Here is a 21,776-nt window from a genome sequence, read left to right on the forward strand (position 1 = left end):
TTGACTGGCTTGCTTGGCTGGCAGTTGTAGGGCAGCCTTATCGGGAAGACGTCAGTCAATACGATTATTTCACATTGCTTGGGAGCAATTTTTTATAAGTAAATTTCTTGGTTGTTTGTATGTGTAGTATATTTTTTGCATTTCTTTATGCGAATTTTCTGCAAAAACTCTGTGCGTCAAATGTTGCGTATACGCCATGCCTTATTTAATATGCGGGTGTAAAGGAAACATATCTGCTGCTGGTGATTTTGTTTCTTTGCTAACTTGTTTTTACTGAATTTTAACTGAGGTAGATGAGTTTAAAAAGCAACAACAACAATAAAAACACAAATTTCGCTGCGAAAAATGTAGCCAGGACTCCTGCCTTAACATACTACGTCTCATCCAAGCAAGACATTCTTAACCTTATTAATATACGAATATATAAAAAAACGCAAGCGAATGAAAACATTTAAACATCACTACGCGGTCATAAACCACCAGAAATCGTATAATCTACTCGTCAACAGTTCCAACTAGCGCAATGAAACATATACTCGATTAAGGAAACACACTGTCATAACACACGCCCACTTACTATCGGGTAAAAGCCCATCCATTTGCCCCCTTTGCGATGACACCGTTTCTATCAAACACTTACTCACACTCTGTCCGATGCTTCACCCAACAGCCCACAACTCTGGCAACATTGATCTCATAAAACTACTAAGTGAACCTTCAGAAAAAAACGTGATGATTGTATATAGATTCTTAAAAACCAACGATTTGTTAAAATATATTTAAGCAACTTACATCTTTACTAACCCTTAGCAAATAGAATTTTTCACCTAGTTATAATTACAAGACGGCTGAAGGCCTCGTAGCCAGTGCTGCGTTTATGTATTTATATAATAAAACTCTTTTTGTTATATGAATTATTATAAATAAATAAATAAATAAAATAAAAAGCAACAACAACAATAAAAACACAAATTTTAAAGAATTTAAGAAACAGGCCGTATAGTAATGAGCTATGCTGCCGTTTTTGAGGCAAAAAAGTCCTAATACTTGTATAATATTTTAATATATAATATATATATTGTAAAGAAGTTGATTTATTTTTGAATTTTGAATAAGTGTTATGTATAAACATAATCTACGGGCCACCATATCACTTTAAGGTCGTATTCTTTTATTATTAGTTCAACTTTTCCCTTCATTTTGATTTCATTTTTTCAATCAAAATGTTAACCTTCGGTTTGCAAGTAAACCAATGAAGCTTAAACTACTTTTTTTACTACCAACTCTCATGAAGATAATGATTTTCAATTTGTTTCTGATAGCAGGAGTTTCTGGAATTATCGTTGCCTGTCAAGACCTTCTTAAAAAATGTGATTCCAAAGGTAGACCCAGTAGCCGCCATTTTGTATAAAAATTTCAGCAGAAAATTGTAAACCTTGAACAGGGTATATTAAGTTTGTCACGCTCAAAAGAAAACTTGGATACCAATACTATTACTTTCCTGACAAACCCTGTAATCTCAAAAAGGTAAGTTTTATAGCTAATTACTACGAGAAACTTCACCAGAATGATTCACTAACATTTATGCGCAATATTTCAAAGCTTTTACCGCAGCTGATCTGCCCCTTATCTCTGAAAAAAAAACAATATTTCAACGAAAAATTTCAATAAAAACAAAAAAAAAAAACTCCAGGTAGATCACATAAAATACTGTGGCACAAGTCACACTCAATTTTCCAGCGAACTACATTTCTAGGTTAATGTAAAATCCGCACACATCCAATAGCCGGCAAAGCAGAAAATACGCTTGCGAGCACCAAATACGAGTATATCTGGGAGACAAGTCACCTCGACATACGGAAAAAATTCATTTGACAGCCCAAAAGCGGACAAAAAATATTTTCCTTCTAGGAAAAGCAAATTTTTCGCACAAAAACATGTATATGTGTGTGTAAGCGCATAAGCATAAAGCCAACATGTCAAATGCCAAAGACTAGCTTTTGCAACTGCAACACACGCAGTTGTCATTTCCAAATGGACGCCCACGTTGCATGCTGCACACACACACAAACACACGCACATTTTCCAAATACAAATGCGCTCACGAAAAGCATACAAATAGAGACTTTATAAGGAAATCAGTGTTTCGTCTGAAAAACATTTCACTTAGCTTAACTGAAAGCCAATTTGAATGGAAAGATCTGTGTGACCTTAAGCCTACAATTGTACCTACAGTAACAGTGTTGCTGTTTTTGTATTTCTTTTTTTCGTTTATGCCTCGAATGAGCACATATGCAAATGAACCCACACATTGGAGTCTTACTAGTGCTGGCAGTGCTGCAAAAAAAAATAAACAACAACAAAAACTTACATTTTCATTCTCCAACTGACGTAGACGTTGCTGCGCCGTGAGCTGTCGCTGCTGACGCTTCCAACCGATGCCCGCAAAAAATGCGATCGTCATGCAGCCGAGTGCCCCAGCTGAGGGATAACCGATGGCTCGACTGCCCATCACCGCTATTGTGCCGCCCAAGATGGTCAAAACAAAACGCAATCCGTTTAGGTATGGCTGAAATATGGCGGAAAAAACGAAAGTAAATCAGTCTAAATTTAAACGTACAAACGAAGAGTACATATTGAGTAAAGAAGCTAAAAACTATGTCGGTAAATTTAGCTCAAATTTTTTTTTTACCAAAATTAAGGGGACAATTTTACTTATATTTATTAGCAAACGCAACTATTGCAATCAATATCAAGAAGACTTTAAGTAGTTATGTATTTACATAACTTTATAGTTAAGGAGATAGCGCGCGCGCGAGAGTTAGATAATTGCTTTCATAGTTTATGATGAAGTATAAGATTACCTGGGACCACACATATGTAGATCCTTCATTTTAATGAACTTTTAATATATATGTATATCCATAAGAACACCAGTGTCATATGGTGCCAAAAACCACTTGTAAATAAGTGAGAGATATGAGAGATTTTCTTTCACATTTATCTATTTTTTATTGCAGTCCGGTAAACTGAATCCAAAACCTAAAACTAGTACATTGGACGCATAAAAAGAAAGTCCCAAATCTTGATAAAATCAGTATATTGTAAGAAATGTATTCAAAAAATAACAGACCCTTCGTTTTTTCAAAAAAATATTTTTTATTTGTTTACATTAATGTTGTCGCTTTCAAAATAGACGATATTATGCACTTTTGCCAACGCTTCTTCCAATCGTCGAAGCATTTCTTAAACTCACTTTTGGAAAATGGGAAAAAGTCACACGGGGCCACATTTGGTTAGTATGAGCGTCTAAGCTTAGTGGCTGCTAAAGGCAAAGTAAGCAATGAAGACAGGGAAAAAATAATTTGATAGTTTTCTTGTTACAGCGCTGTTAAAGAGTCAAGATCGGATCAGAGCTGATGCTGGATTTGAAATATTAAAATTTTCTTTATGGAAGGCAGTTGTAGGCTTTTGATTTTCAACTAACAATAATATTAACATAATAAAATATTGAATTGTTGATCACTGGATGGACATTTTAACAGGTTACGAGGGTTGCTTTCACATTACGGGATTAAATGAACAAATAATAATCATCGAAAATCGCTTTACTGTCTTTCAAAATATTCTTCATTAAGACCTACTATATACCTTTGCATGCGTTTGAACCAATTGTAGAAGCGCTTTTGCCACTCTGATTGAGGTATCTTCAAAACATACATTCAGTACTCATCAATCGTCTCTACCGGCGTTAAAAGACGCTAACCCTTAGTTCATATTTTACTTAGGGGCATAAAAAGCAGTCATTCGGGGACCTGTCGCAGTTAATGACTCATCAAATTGATGTTGGAGTATTCAAAAATGCAAATGTTTCAGGTGATATGTGAGAGCTAGCATTATTGTGGTGAAGACTGAGCCGTCTTCGGTAATTGGTTTTCCTGATTTCTTGAAAGACAACTGACAAACAAAGCCTTGTGCATTACTCAGAATTTACTATTCTGCTTGGCTCTAGGGATTTGATTGCAACATGTCTAGATTTTCTGAAATACAGGCAAGGATTTGCTGGGAAGTGTGCGCGAACTTCTGTTATTGCATTCGCCCAAACTGGAAACACTCAAACAGATGACTGCTTTTTACTTTCGGGCTCATATGCGTAAATTCAGTAGTCATGTCACGATGTCACAGACGTGTTTCGAAGCACGTTTATTTTTTTAACGATACTCTTGACTAATCAACACGATCTTTTTTCGAGCGATTGACAATTTGTGTGAAATCACACATGAACAAAATTTTTTTTTTCAATAAAATATTTTTGCAATATAGAATGTATGCTGGTTCCACTAATGCCTATAGGTATCTCAATCTCCCTATAGGGCTGTATCATGATTTTATTTTATTTTTTGGTCTATATGAATATTTGAAGTTACTGTAAACAATAGTAATAGCGCTCGCATGTCAAAACTAACTGAGTATGTATAACATCAAAAATGTGACACATTACCATAAAAATATGGGTTGGCAGATTGCAATGATAGAGACGAAATACGAAAGGCAACCTAAGCACAACTTTAACAGAATGGCTCTTGAGATTGGGGGAACTGACACTATCTTTTTTGTCTTCAGTAGATCAGGAGTATTTTCACCAATAGTTGCCGAGATGAATACAAATTGTTTGGTACAAGCAATCCAATTGTATATTCAGGCTGTGATTGTTCATCAACTTTTTCTTGTTCTTCTTGTCTAGGTTGCTAGATTGGTTCCAATTAGAACGATTTTCGATTTTTTCCATATTTCTTAGCTTAATGAATCACTTTTGGATTAATTTTGTTGAGTAGATAAACCTTTGAATACGTATTTATAGGTATGGGAATAGTTGAAGTACAAATCTATACGAGTATATAATGCTGATATTAAGAATAAAAACATTTTGTATTGAAATTGTGATCTTTCGCGAAATGGAGGGACTTCAATTGAGCGATTTAGGACCAATTAAATTCCGCCAGAAAAGAACTAGCCAGAAAGCTAAACATAAATTTGTATACGTCGTGTGAAGCTTAACATTTTTAAATGTCTCTACCTAAGTTCACATGCATTGTGTCGCATAAAAGCTGGCATATTTCATTGCTGCTGCAGCAAAGCGAAACTTTCAGACTAACAGACAGTAGAGAGTGAACTTAATTTCACTGCCTTAAAAAGATGCACGCTCATTATACATGCCCTTGGACGCATTATATATCTCATCATATCACTTAATTTCCTATTATCCTTTCCATAGCCTGCGCAAGAATACATTCTTATTAACGCCACACTCGCTTTCAATCGCTCGCTTTGTGCGCGTGTGGCGCTAGTAAAGAAAGAAGGCTGCGCGCCGACCATTTCAAAAGGCGGTGATCGCTTTCCACACACTATAACATACTAAAGCTGCGAGGACAGCGTGTTACTGCGTCGTATGCGTTAAAGTTACAACCTTACATTAGTATAATAAAAATCACTGACAATACTGCGTACTAACTTGGCGCTACTGCAGTATGACAAAGAATTGTCGAAAAAAGCTTAAAAGCACACAAAAAGCACACTCGTTGCGGTGCCATTGTCGGGGTTGCTGACGAGCGTGCATATGTAAAGCGCTCAGTGTATGAAAATTTATGCTCATAACTTCACCGTTTGATACCGTTTTTTTTGTGTTTGCTGAAGCACTTTGTAGTTTTGTGCGGAAGCCTTGATGTTATAGAGATTTTTATGTTTCAGCTACAGGGTGTTTATACACGAACATTAAGAAAAAACTAGAAATGGACCGTGCTGCACAACAGACTGTCAACTACCAATAGATGACAGATTTCATGAGTTTTTCATCATTTCCTATAATTTTCTATATAACATCTCTTTTGCTCTTAGATTTTCTATAAACTTCTTAAGGAGCTCCACAAATTTCAAACTACTTCCGAATGACCGATCGTGACAAGTATGCACCCAAAAAAAAGTCAACAGATACGTGTTTAAAATGGTAAAAAGCAGATTTGGTCCAGGTCTTAAAGATATGTGCCCTCATAGGTTTCGTCTCTAATTTTTAATAACATTGTAACTTCTAAATTAAGAATTAAGCGGGCACCCTAAGAGGCCATATGAACGATTGCTTGTTTTGCGAAACCCTTGATCTAGCGCCTATATTGAGGGGTTATACGAGTACCCAGATGCCTGATATAGCGAGTTGGTACATTTCATATCCTTGGAGACGCCTGAAGAATTCATTATTGTATTATTGGCAACGAACTCTGTAAATGGAAGACGCTTATCAGCAAGCCATAAGACTTCCGATTTTGAATTGCCTTCCATGGATGCTTGGACATTGAGAGGACTATATAATACTACACATTCTTGGTTCAATAATTATATATTCCAGCTTGATTCTACAATTATATATCTGGGTTATGTGTCTAGTTCAATTTGCAAACAAATTTCGGCTTTTGTTAGCCAGTCTAAACACAACCTAGGACTGCAAATTGCCACATATAAGTATGAGCCCAGCTAGTCAATTGACCCTGTACTGGCTCAGGTCCAACTACACCAGCACACATGCCTCCGACTTTCGGCAGCCGAACCAGCAGAGCAGTGTGAGCAAAGCAGCAGCTGCAGCAATAAATGTGCTGCCGAAATCGGTACTAGCGCCGAACGACTCGAGTGTAAAAACTGAACCCCCGCTGTGAGGCATAAAGAAATAATAAGACTGGTAATGATGATGGCGCTGCTCGAGTGCGAGTGGCGTGGCAAGGTTTGATTATGTGCGCCATTAACGCTGCAACTTGCAGCAAATGTGTTGGCGGACCAACGCATACATATATACATATATGCGCGAGTGTGTGTGTATATGTGTGTGTAAAGCACCGGGAAATAGATATGCGATGCACTTGATATGTGACGTTTCGGAAGTGATATGGGGCTCGTGCGGCAACAACGCTGCTGCTGCGTCATTGTTACTGTTGCTGCGACTGGGCTATTACGTAAGACTTTGTTACAGCGCAATTGTGGCGACGAAGATTACAGTGGCGGCAGCGGCAGCTCGTTTGCGTTGCGCTTTATGAACGATAAAATGCAGTAATTTCGAGATACAACGGTGACCTCGCCAAGCATGCGTGTGTGTATATTTCTGTGTACGTGTGTGTGTTTGTGTGTGTAAAATTAATAGCATTAGTTTTAAACTGCTTTTGTTGCATGTGTGAGTGCGCATGTATGTGTATGCGATGGCGCGCCGTGAAGTATGCTAAAATATTTCAAAATAATCTTTTCACTCTATCTTTGTTACTCAATTCGCTGCTCACCAATGTTAAAGCGGAAAATAATAATCAGCTTTATGTCCTCATATGAGTGCCACACTTTGTAACGGTACATTATAATATCGTAATATTTAAAATTATTATTTTATTTCCACGAAAATTGTCGCTAAAACTCACTTACCGTCTTTGTTGAGGGCAAAATGGTCAGCATCAATCCATAAACATAACCAAATACAATGCCAATACCAATGCCAATGGGTCCCTGCAGTATTTGCTCCGTCAATGATTTATCTACAGATGAATAGCACATTAAATACAGTATATTAAAGGCAATTTTGCGCTGGGCAACTGGGCAAACTACTATCTAAGCGGCATAATTAATGCCCGCCATTTACTAACCCGTGGAAAAGATGACGCTCATAAAGACGCCGAAGAGAAAAATCGCAACGACGTCATTGCAGCTGGTCATGGCGTATATTAATGTGTGTATGCCGCTGTTCAGGCCCAGCCGTTCCTCCTTCAGCTTCAGCATAACGGTGACGACCACGTTCGGAGAGACTGCGGTGATGACAAGGCTGTCAGAGTGGGGATTAAAGGGAAAATGTTCCATGTTATTTTATGTCATTAATGAGCGCGCGATTTATGTGAGTTTGCGAAGCGTTAAATGTGTTTTAGACTTCGCTGGAAGGCGCCTTGGTGTGGTGAAGGGTAGGGTATGCGGGTTATTTTTGAAGTTGAAGCGCAATAAGTTTAATAATGAACTTAAGTTTAGGGTTTAATTGTTGTAATTAGATTTTAAGTTCTAAAGACATTTCTTATTATATATATATATATATATATATGAAGGAGATGCACCTAAGTCGGAGTCGAAGTCGTTCTAAAGTGAATATATGTATGTGTTAAAGTCAAGGAATGACAACTTTCCCTTTTACCAAGTGTAGTAACATTTTGCTTCAAGTTCAACTTCAGTTGTTCGGCATTATTTGGAGAGAACCACTCAATGACCTTTCAGAACTACTCTATTTACTCATTTCTCATATAAAGAAATCACTAGATAAACTCTTCTTAAACATAAGTTATAGCAATTTTATCTACGGAACACTAATTAGCGACATCTATCTTCGATTTATCAAGTGCTAGTTTCAAAAATGTTAGTATGTTTTTGGCTTGGAATGATAATTTTTTACTACTCTATTCGAGCGCTGGAAATCAAACCAGATTCCTCTTAAAGCGATATTCATGCTATTAGAAGTTCTTAAAAATAGTTTAAAAATATTAAACAAGGTACAAAAGCTCTCCATAAAGCTCTGAACCTTAAGAACATTTACCAATCGTTTGTTGAAATAGTTTTAATTTAAAATTAATAAAAATTCACTTCCGAAAGTCGAACTCAGTGGCCTCAACTTAAGAACGCTGCGTCCAATGTATGGTCGTCATAATCGTGCTGTCAGATCAATAATTGAGCGTCTAGCGGAAAAATTTTAATCCACAGGGCACAGTACAGAATGTTCCTGTACCAGTGAGACAAAGTAATGCCCGTAGCGCATCAATTCCGGAAGACCCAAATCTGTCTGTCACACGTTGCTCTCAAGCGTTTGGTATCTCTGTGTCGTCGTTGTGGCGAATTTTGCGAAAAGATCTCGGCCTACATCCTTACAAGATCAAATTGACACATGCACTGAAGCCGCTTGACCACCAGAATCGTCGTACGTTGGTGAATTGGACTGAGCCACAACTTGAAAATGATACGGACTTTCATCGAAAAATCAACTTCAGCGTTGAGTCTCATTTCTGTGTTAATGGCGTTGTCAATAAGAAAAATAAGCGTTATTGGTCAGGCAGCAATAAACACGTGCTCCATGAGTCACCATTGCAACCCGACAAAATTACTGTTTGGTGCGGTTTATGGGCCGGCGGCGTGATTTGGCCGTACTTCCTACGTGATGATCAAGACCGGCACGTTACTGTGAATGGGAATCGCTACCGCTGAATGATAACCGAATATTTTTGACCCAAATTGGATGATATGGACTTGGACAATAAGTGGTTTCAATAGGACGGCGTCACAAGCCACACAGTGAATGCCACAATCGATGGTGGCCATGAAACAGAAATCAAGTTCCATACATAATTGCATCTAATGTACTGTTACAAGAATAAAGAACTCTGGAGGTCTAGAGAAAGTAGGCCTTCGTGGCGGCGATAATGTCCTCATTAGACTCAAATTCCTGCCAGACGAGTGTTCATCAACTTTCAGTTCAATAACCCATTACTTTCCGGTCGACAACACAGTATTCTTACTCTCTGGAGTATGCCACACGATATGCCTCACACAGTCTTTTGAGATATCTGATTTCTCGGATGTCTCGCGCTCTGCCAATACAAAATCGTGAACTTTTGCACATTTTTCCTCTTCTGCATTTTCTTGGCAACTCGGATCACCAAAAACTGACGTGCGATCACTTCACACGAAACTTGTTAAGATTTGGTCGCCTTCGACGAAGAAAGGTCCCCGTGTAAAGCGTCAAGGCACTTTTTAATATCACTGCGAGATTTCCTTTTCAACAGCTAGAATCGAATCACTGACCGATATTGCTCTTTTACCATTTTTTTCAAAACCATGAACCCACACTTGGGAAGACCACACGTCCTAAACTATAACTGGAAATCCGATTCCATGACATTTAAATTTTAATTGTGATAGCGTTGCCATCGGGTGGTAAGGCTAAGTACTTATCGAACCGCCATCGCATATGTTTATAAACTCGATTAGCTTGACAACGAAGGCTGTTTTATTAGAGTGAAATTTTATTGGTAACCCCTTAAAGCTACTACTTCTGTCAACTAATTTATCACTTTCAGAGCAAGACCGAAATTGATCACCTTGATCCCTGAAGGCTTAGTTTCAATTTTGACAATAGTAAACAAGTCTACTAAGTTCACAACTAGGACTCCGTCCGTCTGTTTAGAAGAGGATTTCATCTAAAATCCTTCAATCACGCAAATAACTTAATGAATGAAGATCATGCGAAAACTAATCTAAATCTAAAAAAGATTGTACACTTACCCTAAAAGTATACCCCAAAACCAAGGCATATCCAAAGTAAATCTTGCGATCAATGTAATAATCGTCACCTCAGCAATCGTGGGCACGAGTGTGAGTCGTAGGATCATGAGCCACAGCTTCTTGAAGGCGCTCGCGTCAAGCCCCAAACCGGCTAAGAGCATAATATTTATCAGCGCCATCTCTCTGTAAGACTCAAAAACACGAATAAACGAACAAATAAGCGAGCAAAGTGCGAAGTTTTACCTCAAAAACGCCTCAAATTTATCGTAACCCGTGAAATCGGCCAAACCCACATTCGTGTAGAGCACACCGAAGAACAGCATGCCCAGCATGTCCGGCAGGCGAAGGAAGGTCACCAGCACCCCCGACAACTGTGCGCCTACAAACAAGAAGAATATACGCATGATCGGCATATGCGGCAGCGTATATTCGGGCAGTAGCACATAAGCGATGATCCATAAGCCGATGGCGATGGCCACCAGCGCCAGCGGTTGCGAGATGAAAGGCCAGTGTTGGACGATAATACGCCAGCTGTGTGTGGCAAAAATCGAATTTAATGCAAAATTAAAATAAGAATTTATTTTTTAAGCAAAAATTTAATTTAAAGTGCATAAAAATAAATGTATAAATAAACCACAAATAATTATAGTAATTTTTAAATATTTTTTCAATTGGAAATTATGTGCGCACACTTGGCGTTGTTGTCACCAAACCAGTACCGCCTCGGTGCACGCAAGATAAACAATGTTCAGCCGCTGAGTTAAAGAGCGGTATTTAACACTGAAAACACAAAATCCCGTTATATTTTCCGCGTATCTATACTCTACGAGATAATTATGCATGCGCATGTTGCATTTGTTGTTGTTGACGAAAATTCATTTCATTAAATATGCAGTTGTTATTATCCAGCTAATTGTATGAAATTGCCGTTCGTTTACATTTTAAAAAGCAGTTGCACCAACCGCGCCCTCCCCCGGTAAGCACAAAAGCCTCAAGGGTTGCGTAGACACACACACCTCTTGTCCTATATACTACATATCTGTATATATGGTACTCGTGTGTCTATAAACAAATATTAATTTTCATATGTGATGGCTCAGCACAAGCGCTGCCATGCCTCGCGCATTTCATTAAAAGAGAAAATTATGTTAATTGTCAATTAAAAAGTTAATGACTTTAATTGGATTTCCAGGATTTTAAAATATTTCTTTTTATATGTATAATGCCACATGCCTGGCTTGATTTAGCCAGCATATTTTGAATTACTTTTTGTCAGCTGCAAAAGTTGTGATTTATAGCGAATTTAAGAGTTTGTTATCACAAATGAGATTTCCTCTTGATATGATTTGGCTTCAGTCAAAAGAATTAAGCCACAATTAAATGGATTGAAATTTTTGAGGCTGTTTGAAATTTTCCAGCAGAAATTTATAAAATATTTTAGTAGCTGCCTGCAGAGTTCTTTGGTATGATTAAAAACAGGGAAATATAATGTGGAAAAATTCGTATTTACTACTTCCACATGTGTTTTTGAGACGCTGAAAGAGTCGTTACTTAAAAAAAATAACATATTTCTTCCTTTCGATGCATCGCTTAATGTGATCTTCAACTTTTCAATACCTTTTCATAAAGGATGTTTTTTTTCAAAAATGTGGTACTCATGCATAAGGCTTGGTTTGGTTGAAATGGTGATCCTATAAAGCCGTTTGTGGTACCTAAAACTTCTACATAATACGTATAGATCATAAGACGCTTATAGCATTGACAGACGGCAGCGTTAAACCAGATTAATTGCATTTTTCGGGATTAATTCAGGAGTTACCACAGCTAACTCCGTTGCTGAATCCAAAAATAACTCTCATAATTTTAGGGAGTTTGTGAGATTTTCGTTGGCAACATTGTTAAAAATGGCCAATTTTCATCTATTGTGAATGAAATACAAGCAACCCTGACAGCTGTTTATCAAATTCTCAATATAATATCAATAAAACTTCTATGTTATGATGCAGTTTTAAAAATAATGTGTTGATATGCTTTTGTAATAAAAAATGGTTTGGTAAAAATTGGTCGGCTAACAACCGTAATGTTTATCTTCTATCAATTTTCATTGAAAATATTATAAAAAGGACAATGAGCTGTTTATGAGAGTTTCAAACTCGCATAGCTGCCGTCTGTCACCTACAAATTTGGATCTGATTAATTGCGCAGTTAATCCGGATTTACGCTGCCGTCTGTCAACGCTATTACAAATCCTCAAAGCGCTTTGAGTTTACCACAGATTTGTTGAGAATATCAGTTTCGACTAAGTCTGCTGGTTCAGCGAAGATATGACAGCCTGCATGTTTCAACATCAGTCTTGCAAAAGCTGAACAATGGAGGAGAAAGTGCTTGAATGTTTACCCCACACCTTCTTCCATGCAACTATGATAATTTACGTCCCACAGGATATTTATCCTTACAGAATGAATGCCTGTTAGGCAACTTCCCTTAAGGATACGTTCAAGGCAAGAGTTACAATTTTCGACTACTTTTTGCAGTAATTGGCACCAACTGTCAACAACTACGAAACGAATATATTTTTTTTTTTTTTCAAAACATGAAGCGCCTGGCGCTTGTCTGCGTAAACAGGCGACTATACATAGCCCAACAAAATTTAGTCCAGCCGTTTTAAGTCGCACTATCTTGGAAGATATGCCAAAGGCCCAACCTGCGACATAATGTACTGAACAAAAGATTCCTTAAATAAGTTGATTATTTCCTTTACCTACGGCATGTAGCGCCGTTATGTTAGAACCAAAGGTCGTACATATCAACACCAAACCATGACTTAGTGTAATTCATTATCTCTTTATTGTCGTGAACTTTTTATCCGGTGGGAATGCTGCTGAGGATTCTGAGAACAGGAAAATTCGCTGAGAACCAAACAATTTTTGAAAAAGCAATTCTTTCTTCTTTGAATGCTTCTCTTGCGGGAGTTTCAACAACTCACTTTAAAAGACAATAGAGAAAAAATTGTATGTGGTTCTCAAAATTAAGAGGAAAAATGGAAAGCTGTCAGCGAAGTGGCAGCATCAATCATGAAAAAACTGAAACATGAAAAGCAAGGCCTCCGTGAGTCTACATTATAGAGAAAACCAAAAGTTAATCATGGTTGAAGGGAACAATCTTAAGTTGGAAATTGGTTAGGCTTTCGAAGCTTCCTCCTACTGAAAGAATTGGATAACAATCTACTTTCATTATAAATGCATCCCTGATAGTGAACACATTTTATATTTCCTTTCCTCCGTTGGAAACAAACGATGAAGAAGGACCTAGCTAAACGTTGAAACAGCAAATGGCGCCAATTAGCGAAAAAAAGAACGACTGATGCGTTGTGGTTAACTTTGCTTTAAACGTGTCAGCGGTGCCTACGCCAATAAGGAAGAAGAAATAGAAATATTCCGGCGAGTTGTCTCTAATTTTCATTGCTCGATAATATTTCTTATTCTGTTATTAATATTCTCCATAAAACATCACTGTAATAAAATGAGCCGCTAATAATTCGAAGTACAGGTATTTGTGCAAGAGATCTCCCCAACTAATTAGCGCGGGGCTTAAAATCCCTTTTGGGGATAAATTATTCGAGGTACAAATATTTAGCGGCGATTTTACAATTCTTATTGCTAATATCAAATCAAGGTATAGATAACTTCGTAATGAGAACTTCAGAAGTAAAGCCTCGACTCAGCTTTTTAAAACTATCCAATGAAATACAACAATAATAACTTATCGAATCATGGTAGCACAGCTATGCAAAGAAGCTTACAATTGTGAACCATTTAACATGTAGACGCTGTGTTGTTATTATGCTTATAATTGCTAAGATGGATGGGGTGACGTTCGATCAATAACAAACAATTAATAGTCCAAATTCAAAAATCTTAATAAATCATTAAAAAACATACCAGAAATTTCAGCAATGGCTCTCATACTCAAACAAAATTCTGCCTTGCTGCTTTGCTCAGTATTTTGGCTATAAATTAGCTTAGAACATGTGGGCGCAACACATTCTAAAACTGGAGCTCAAAATGGCGCCATCGGCCGCGGCGCAGCAAGAACGCATAGGTGTCGCACGCGTGCTAATGCGCTTCCTACAGATCTTAGGAGCTTGGCCAATACTCTCAGAACGCCACCATCAAAATGCCAGATCAACGAAATGCCGCACTTGGCTGGCGCGCAACTACCGCTACCTGCTGCACGTGCCGCTCACCTTCACCTACAATACGCTCATGTGGGTGGAAGCGCTGACACGCTGGGAACGGGCCGATCACATACTCTACATCTCCATCACCGAAGTGGGCATGATGGCGTTGACGCTGAACTTCTGGCGCTTAGAGCAGCGCGCCTACCACTTCATGCACGAGCTCAGCTACAGCGACCACTTGGCGTTGCACAACCAGGCGGAGCGCCAGTGGTGGCGCGGACAGCAGCGCTGGTTTGCGCGCATTGCTGCCTGTTACATAGGCGGCGGCGCGGGTGTGCTTTGCACGGCGTTCGGCGCAACGCTGCTGGTGAATGGTTACTCCTTGCCCTACGACTATTGGCTACCATTTGAATGGCACAATGCGCAGAATTATTGGTACGCCTACGGCTATGAGTTGGTGGCGATGTCGCTCACGTGCATCGCCAACGTCACCATGGATATGATGCTGTGCTATTACCTCTTTCACGTGGCGCTTTTATACAAGTTAATTGGCATGCGACTAATGGCGTTGCAGCATCTGAGTGAACGTTTGGCCGTGCAACAGCTGATCAACATAATCGAGTTACATAAAAGAGTCAAACGGTAAGAAAGATTGCGTTGCGTACGCTTTTAAGCGCCGCGTTCTTTATTAGAAATGCCCGTGTGTTGCGTCAGCAGCTCTAATGTTACTTTGTGCGTAATATGCAGGTTGACAGCGCAATGTGAGGTGCTGGTGTCGCTGCCCATTCTGGTGCAAATCGTGCTCAGCGTCTTCATTTTATGCCTCTCCGCCTATCGTTTACAAAGTGTAAGTACAAGTGCAGCAGCACTTTTATGTGTTTTGTGTGTGTGTTTAATGGCGCTCACGTTGCACATAACAAAATGCAATAAGTGCACAGTGCCTTGCTTTGTAATTGGACCACGATGGCGTGCTTTTTGATTTGCTTTCACTTTGCTTTGCATTGAAATGCCTTGCAGATGCAAATCAACGAGAATCCAGGCCAATTTTTTGCCATGTTGCAATTTGCCAGCGTGCTGACGTTGCAAATATTCCTGCCATGCTACTTCTCCAATGAGATTACCATAAATTCGGATGCGCTGACAACGTGTGTGTACAACAGCAATTGGGAGGAATTTTCACCGCCTACGCGTAAGCTAATGAATATGTATATGGAGCTGCTGAAGCGACCGGAACAAATAAAGGCTGGCAATTTCTTCTTGGTGGGCCTGCCCGTTTTCACAAAGGTGCCTCTATATTTTTAACTCAAACCGTTATGCATTAAATTGATATAATATTTGTACTTTCTATTATTTCCTAATAGACCATGAATAACGCTTATAGCCTTCTAGCGCTGCTATTGAATATGAGTAAATAAGAGCTGAGAAATATGAAGAGACTAACCTTACGGCACTCTGCAGGTTCCACTACATTTTATTCTATTATTATTTTTTTATTAAATTTATGAAATTGTTTGTTAAATTTTTACAGAGAGTGACAGCATCCAAAATAAGGCCGATTGGTAGTTGAAAGCCTACACAGTTTCAGAGTGAATCTTATTAAAAATTTTTCACATTTTATGTCAAAGTTATATTAAAAAATTGTACTGCTTACAAATTGAGTAATTAAGTATGCTGTTCACAGATATTTTCAATTCATCTAGACAAGATTACTACTTCGCTCCTGCCAGAAAAGAGAAATATCGCAAAGTTATTCTTAGAATATAATTTTACTGAGCTAATTGAGTCACAAATTGTGCCATTGAGTTACTATGCTAGTCGTTCACACAAATTCTCAATAAAAATTACCAAAATTATTTAAGATTATGGCTTTGCTGAGCTAACACTTGCTTTAAACCTCTTGACCAACCAACAAAATGCAAGCACTTGCTGCTTGACACTTAGCTTTACTTAAAGCACGGCTAATATAAATTGATAATAACTGTTTGGATTTATGACCAATAAATGACGTACTTGTAAAAGTAAACAAATCATTTAAAATTCGTTTAGGAAATTTCAATTTTCTTATTAAATTCAACAATGCTAATACAGTATAACCAATTTACTGTTATTATACACAATTATGTGACAATCAATTAAATTAAAGTAATAACAGCAATTACTGTTCACACACACACATAAGCATATACCTAAATTTATAGCACGCACCGACATAATTGCCAAAATATTAGCTGTTATGTAGTTCTCTAGCCACTTGAAGCGAGACTCCGCACCAAAATACTGAACTGTTATCGATATGAAAATACATTAAGTATTATAATTGGGCGAAGGTAAATGATAGAAACTGCAGCCGGTATGAGCAGGAGAGTAGTGCCGTTGGTGATGGAATTCATATATAACACAGTACCCGAAAATGAGTTCTTGCCAACCACAAACAGCTCCAGGAATTAAAATAATTTTCAATACCTAAATTTGATTTTGGTCGTTCAGTTTGTATGGAAGCTATATGCTATAGTCCAGGCCCGTCCAACATAATTTTGTGAAGGGCCAGGTTTAGCATTTTCATAACCGTAGCGGGCCAAAAAAAATAAAATGACCTTCAGTTTTGAAATATTTACTTATTTATTTATGCAGGGAGTTTGTGATTTGAAGTCAGCGAATCTGTCGTAAAACTCGTTCCTTAATCTTTGTATCATCAACACGTACTTGTCAAAATCCAAGGTATCTTGCTTTCTTGTAGATAAGGTCTTTCCATCTTGCTTTTATTCCATCTGCTTTTCCAACAACAAAAGCTTTTTTGTGAAAGCTAGAACCTGTTCGTATAACTGTGTGCATAGTTGGTCTTTCCCTTGCAGTTTCAAGTTAAGCTCAGAAAGATATTTAGTTATATCAACCACGAAAGCCAGATCAGCCAACCACTGCTCATCAGTAAGGAAAGTAATTTCTTGGTCTTTGTTGTCAAGAAAAATCTTTAAGTCGTCCAGCAGGGAATAGGATCGTTTTAGTGTAGCTGCTCTGCTGAGCCAGCGAACGCGACTGAAGTGTACAATGTCTTCGTGATCTGAACCGACATCAGCCAGAAAAGCCTGGAACTGTCTGTGGTTAAGCCCTCTTGCGCGTATAAAATTAACTGTCTGCACTACTTTATCCATCACGTGTTTCAGGCCTATACAACTGGGATGCCCAAAGGCTCTAAGAGATGGCGGGCCGGATGAAGGGCCTATGCGGGCCGAATGGTGGCCCGGGGGACGTATGTTGGACTATAGTATAGTCGTTCGATAACGGCGGTTCCAATTAAAGACAGCTTTTGAAAAATAAAAACATTTGAGCCAAGTTTCAGAGCATTATCTTAAAAACTGAAGAACTAAATCGCATATATATAAACAGAAAAGGATGACTAAATCGACTCAGTTTGTCTTACTCATTATTTATGCATTTATTTTATAGAGTTACCCACTTTTCATTCTAGCTGTTACGAACATCGTGGTAAACTTAGTATACTCGTACATTATTCAGTGTTTCTGAAAATAGTGTAACAGCGTTGAATATTAACCTGAAATATACATATGTATATACATTACATTCGAAAAAGAAATCATATAAAAATAGCCTCAAAAGACCTAATCAATGCCGGAAATGACATTTTTATGTAGTGCCCCCAATTTACAAAAGAGACGCAAAAATTCACCTTTCAATTTGATCACAGTAGTATGTAACAAGTCAATTGACAACCCCCGGCCTAACACATAGATGGCGAGACTAAAATTAATTTCACGTGTCTTTTAGTTAGCCCTAACCTTCAAACGGCGCATACATAAATGTGACAGCTGTCAGATCATTAGTTTGTGAATTATATCATTTTCAGTGAAGCAACTTTTTGTTTTTTGAACAGAAAAAATACGGTTAAAGCAGAAACCTGGCATGATGACGAGTTTCAGAGTACTTATTTTTCTTCTTTATGACACCGCTTAAGCGGTTATAGCCGAGCTTACAACAACGCGCCTTCCTTCCTTTTTGCCCTGGTCTCTCCAACGAAGTGGAAGTTTTCCTTTTCCTCTGCTTCCCCCGGCGGGTACTGCGTCGAATATTTTCACAGCTGAAGTGTTTTCGTTTATTCGGATGCCATGACATGATAAAGCAGAAAGCAGAACGAGGATGATGAGTGACTTGTAGAACATGGTCCGAAGTACCATCTGTAGGCAAGAGTTATTCTGCTTTGGATTTCGAGGCTGACATTGTTGCTGGCGTTGATAATGGTTCCAAGCTACATGAAATTATCTACGACTTCAAAGTTATGGTCGTCAACAGTGACGTGGGAACCAAGTCGTGAGTGCGACGACTGAATGTTTGACTGTAAGAAATATTTCGTCTTGCCCTCGTTCACTATCAGACCTATTTGCTTCGCTTCTTTGTCTAACCTGGAGAAAATAGAACTAACAGCGCAGTTTTTTTTTTGCGGGCGAGGGGGTGGAAAATGCCTTCCGCATCGTCGGTGCTATCGTCACAGCAGCGGTATGTGCCACTTGCAGGTCACTAAAAACCCCCCCTCTAAGGAACCGTCGCCCACCCTGGGACCGCGTTTGCATTACTTCAGGGGTGGCGTTCCATTTTTCTCATTGAGAGATTTACATCTGCGCACCTGCGTCCAGGTCCCGCTTTTTGCTGCGTAGCAAGAGTGCAGCGAATTTCTTGATGATGCCCCAGTTTTCTTCACTTTCCAACATAACGCTGACTAAATTGTCCGCGTTTATTGGGCCAACCAGGTCCTCTACAGCGGTGCGTTCTCCTTGCCAGCGCGCACATTCGAAGAATGTATGTTCAGCGTCGTCTTCTGTCGCGTCGTTATATAGGCATGACGGCTCTTCGACTTTTCCCATTCTGTGGAGGTACTTTTTGAAGTACCCGTGACCGGATAACAGCTGGGTTGTGTAAAAATCTACCTCTCCGAATTTTCGGCCTGTCCATGAGTTTAGATCTTTTATAAGCCTGGCCGTCCATCTGCCGCGACTTTCGGTGTCCCATCTTTGTTGCCATGTTATTAATGTTTCTTTCTTTATTTGTTCTATTGCGCTTTTGTTGTTATCGGATGACTGCTTTACTGCTTTAGCTCCCACAGCTTTTTCCTTTCGTGTGCTAGAAGGTCAATTGGGGCATTTCCGCTTATAACTAATATTGCCTCGCCGGACACTGTTCGGTAGGCTGATGCAACTCTGAGGGCTGCTGTGCGGTGCACTCTAGCCGCTACCTTACACCGGTTTTTCTTTTTAAGTACATCTGCCCATATCTCAGCTCCGTATAATAAAACGCTGATTGTTGTCGACATTAGGAGCTTTCTCTTTTCTTGACTGGGGCCTCCTATGTTGGCCATTAGTCGGCTCAGTTGAGAGGTGATCTTCGCTGCCTTTCCTGCGGCGTGCTGGATTTGTACCCGGAAGGTTAGTCTGGGGTCCAGTCTTACGCCTAGGTAATTAACTGCTTTTTTTGTCCTAAGAATATCCGTAGTCGTATGCATGGTTACTTCGAGAGGTTGTTATGACCAATGGTGTCGATGTCATCGGCGTACTCCAGCAGTTGTACACTCTTGTAAAAGATTGTACCGTCTATAATCTGATTTGAAGCGCGAATTATTTTCTCCATTAGTAGATTGGAGAGCCATCTTGTCTTAGCTTTAAATTTCGTCCCACAGTTCCCTGTTACTAAATTTCTGATGAGTGATCTTAGATATCAGGAGTACAAGTGTAGCATAAAATCGCTTCTGGACACTGCCCCAAGAAAATCTACCATCAAGGATTGGTATGCTAAGTTTTGACGTGGTGAAATGAGCACCGAAGACAGTAAACGCAATGGACGGCCGAGGTTGTTTCGGAGGAAAGCATCAAAAAAGACCACAAAATAATTTTGGATGAACATAAAGTTAAGTTGTTCAAGATAGCTAGGATTTTAAAGATATCAATTGAGCAAGTACATAATTTTAATCAATATTTGGGTATGAGAGAGCTCTGTGCAAAGTGGATACCGTTCGAGTTCGAGTTCGAGAAAAAAAACCGAGTTGACTATTCGAATCAGTGTTTGGAGATCTCAAGCGTAATAAAACCGAGCTTTTGCATCGATATGACAACGGATGAAACATGGCTCCATCTGAAGTCCAATCGATAGTGATCGGAGTGGACTGCACACGATGAACCGTTTCCATGGCGTGGGAAACCAAAGCAGTCGACTAGCAAGGTTATGGCATCTGTATTTTGGGTTGCACATGGAATGGTTTCATTGACTACATTAAAAAAGAAAGTACCATCAACTATTATATTGCCTTGTTGGCCTTGTTGGACTGGAAGGCGAAATCGCCGAAAAACCGCCGCATTTAAAGGAAAAGAAGGCTTCAAATTTTTTCCGCACTCGCCGCATTCTCCAGATCTGTCTCCCAACAACTTTTTCCTGTTCTCAGATCTCAAAACAATGCTCGCTGGGAAAAAATTTTCGCCAAATAAAGAGGTGATAGCCGAAACTGAGGCCTATTTTGTAGCAAAGAACAAATGGTACTACAAAAATGGTATCGGAAAGTTGTAAGGCCGCTATAATAAATGTATCACCTTTGAAAGAAACTACGACATATTGAATAAAAATCACGAATTATGCCAAAAAAATATTATTTTGCAATGGTAGACCGGGAATTTTTCGATTCGCTAAAAAAATGGTAATAAATGGCGTTTGTGTGACAATAAACAAATAATTTAAAATTCGTTTAAGAAATTTCAAATTTCTCATTAAATTCTGCAATGTTTAACAATGTACAACGAATTTACTGTTATTATACACAATTATGTGACAACCAAATAAATTAAACTAATAACAGCAATTACTGTTCACACACACATACTTGTTTGCATGAAAGGAGATTTCGCACCAAAGGACTGAGCCGTTCTCGATACGTAAATGCATTAACTATTATAATTAGCGGAAAGTAAATGATGGAAATTGCAGCCTTTATGAACAGTTAAAGTAAAGCCGGGTGAAAGGATAATAGTGACAGCGTTTAGTTAAATTTAGCAAGTTAAATTCATTTCTTTTAATAGAAGTTTAGTACTTTAAACAAAAGTATCATTTAAAGATAGCCACTTCATCTCGGATCAGGCCGAAATTTTCTTTCGTAATAAATGGAGTAGACACCGCTTACAAGTCCATAACAGTCAAGTCAATAACAATAGTGGAGATTACAGACCAAATGTTTGAAGAAACGACCATTCGAACAATTACGTTTTCG

At 38.7% G+C, this 21,776-nt stretch overlaps 1 protein-coding gene across 3 annotated transcripts in view; it reads right to left on the reverse strand.

Annotated features, from left to right (window-relative positions):
* LOC126753601 (sodium/hydrogen exchanger 9B2) overlaps positions 1-21,776 on the reverse strand; it is a 73,052-nt gene that overhangs the window by 12,238 nt on the left and 39,038 nt on the right. For all 3 annotated transcript variants that reach the window (XM_050465170.1, XM_050465162.1, XM_050465181.1), the window contains 5 exons: positions 10,582-10,869; positions 10,339-10,521; positions 7,671-7,846; positions 7,453-7,562; positions 2,372-2,569 (listed from right to left, as the gene is read on the reverse strand). In XM_050465170.1, the coding sequence (XP_050321127.1) occupies positions 2,372-2,569; positions 7,453-7,562; positions 7,671-7,846; positions 10,339-10,521; positions 10,582-10,869 (955 nt within the window). The remainder of the gene's footprint in view (positions 1-2,371; positions 2,570-7,452; positions 7,563-7,670; positions 7,847-10,338; positions 10,522-10,581; positions 10,870-21,776) is intronic.

The sequence above is a fragment of the Bactrocera neohumeralis genome, chromosome 2 (genome assembly GCF_024586455.1).
Source record: "Bactrocera neohumeralis isolate Rockhampton chromosome 2, APGP_CSIRO_Bneo_wtdbg2-racon-allhic-juicebox.fasta_v2, whole genome shotgun sequence".
NCBI lineage: Eukaryota > Metazoa > Arthropoda > Insecta > Diptera > Tephritidae > Bactrocera > Bactrocera neohumeralis.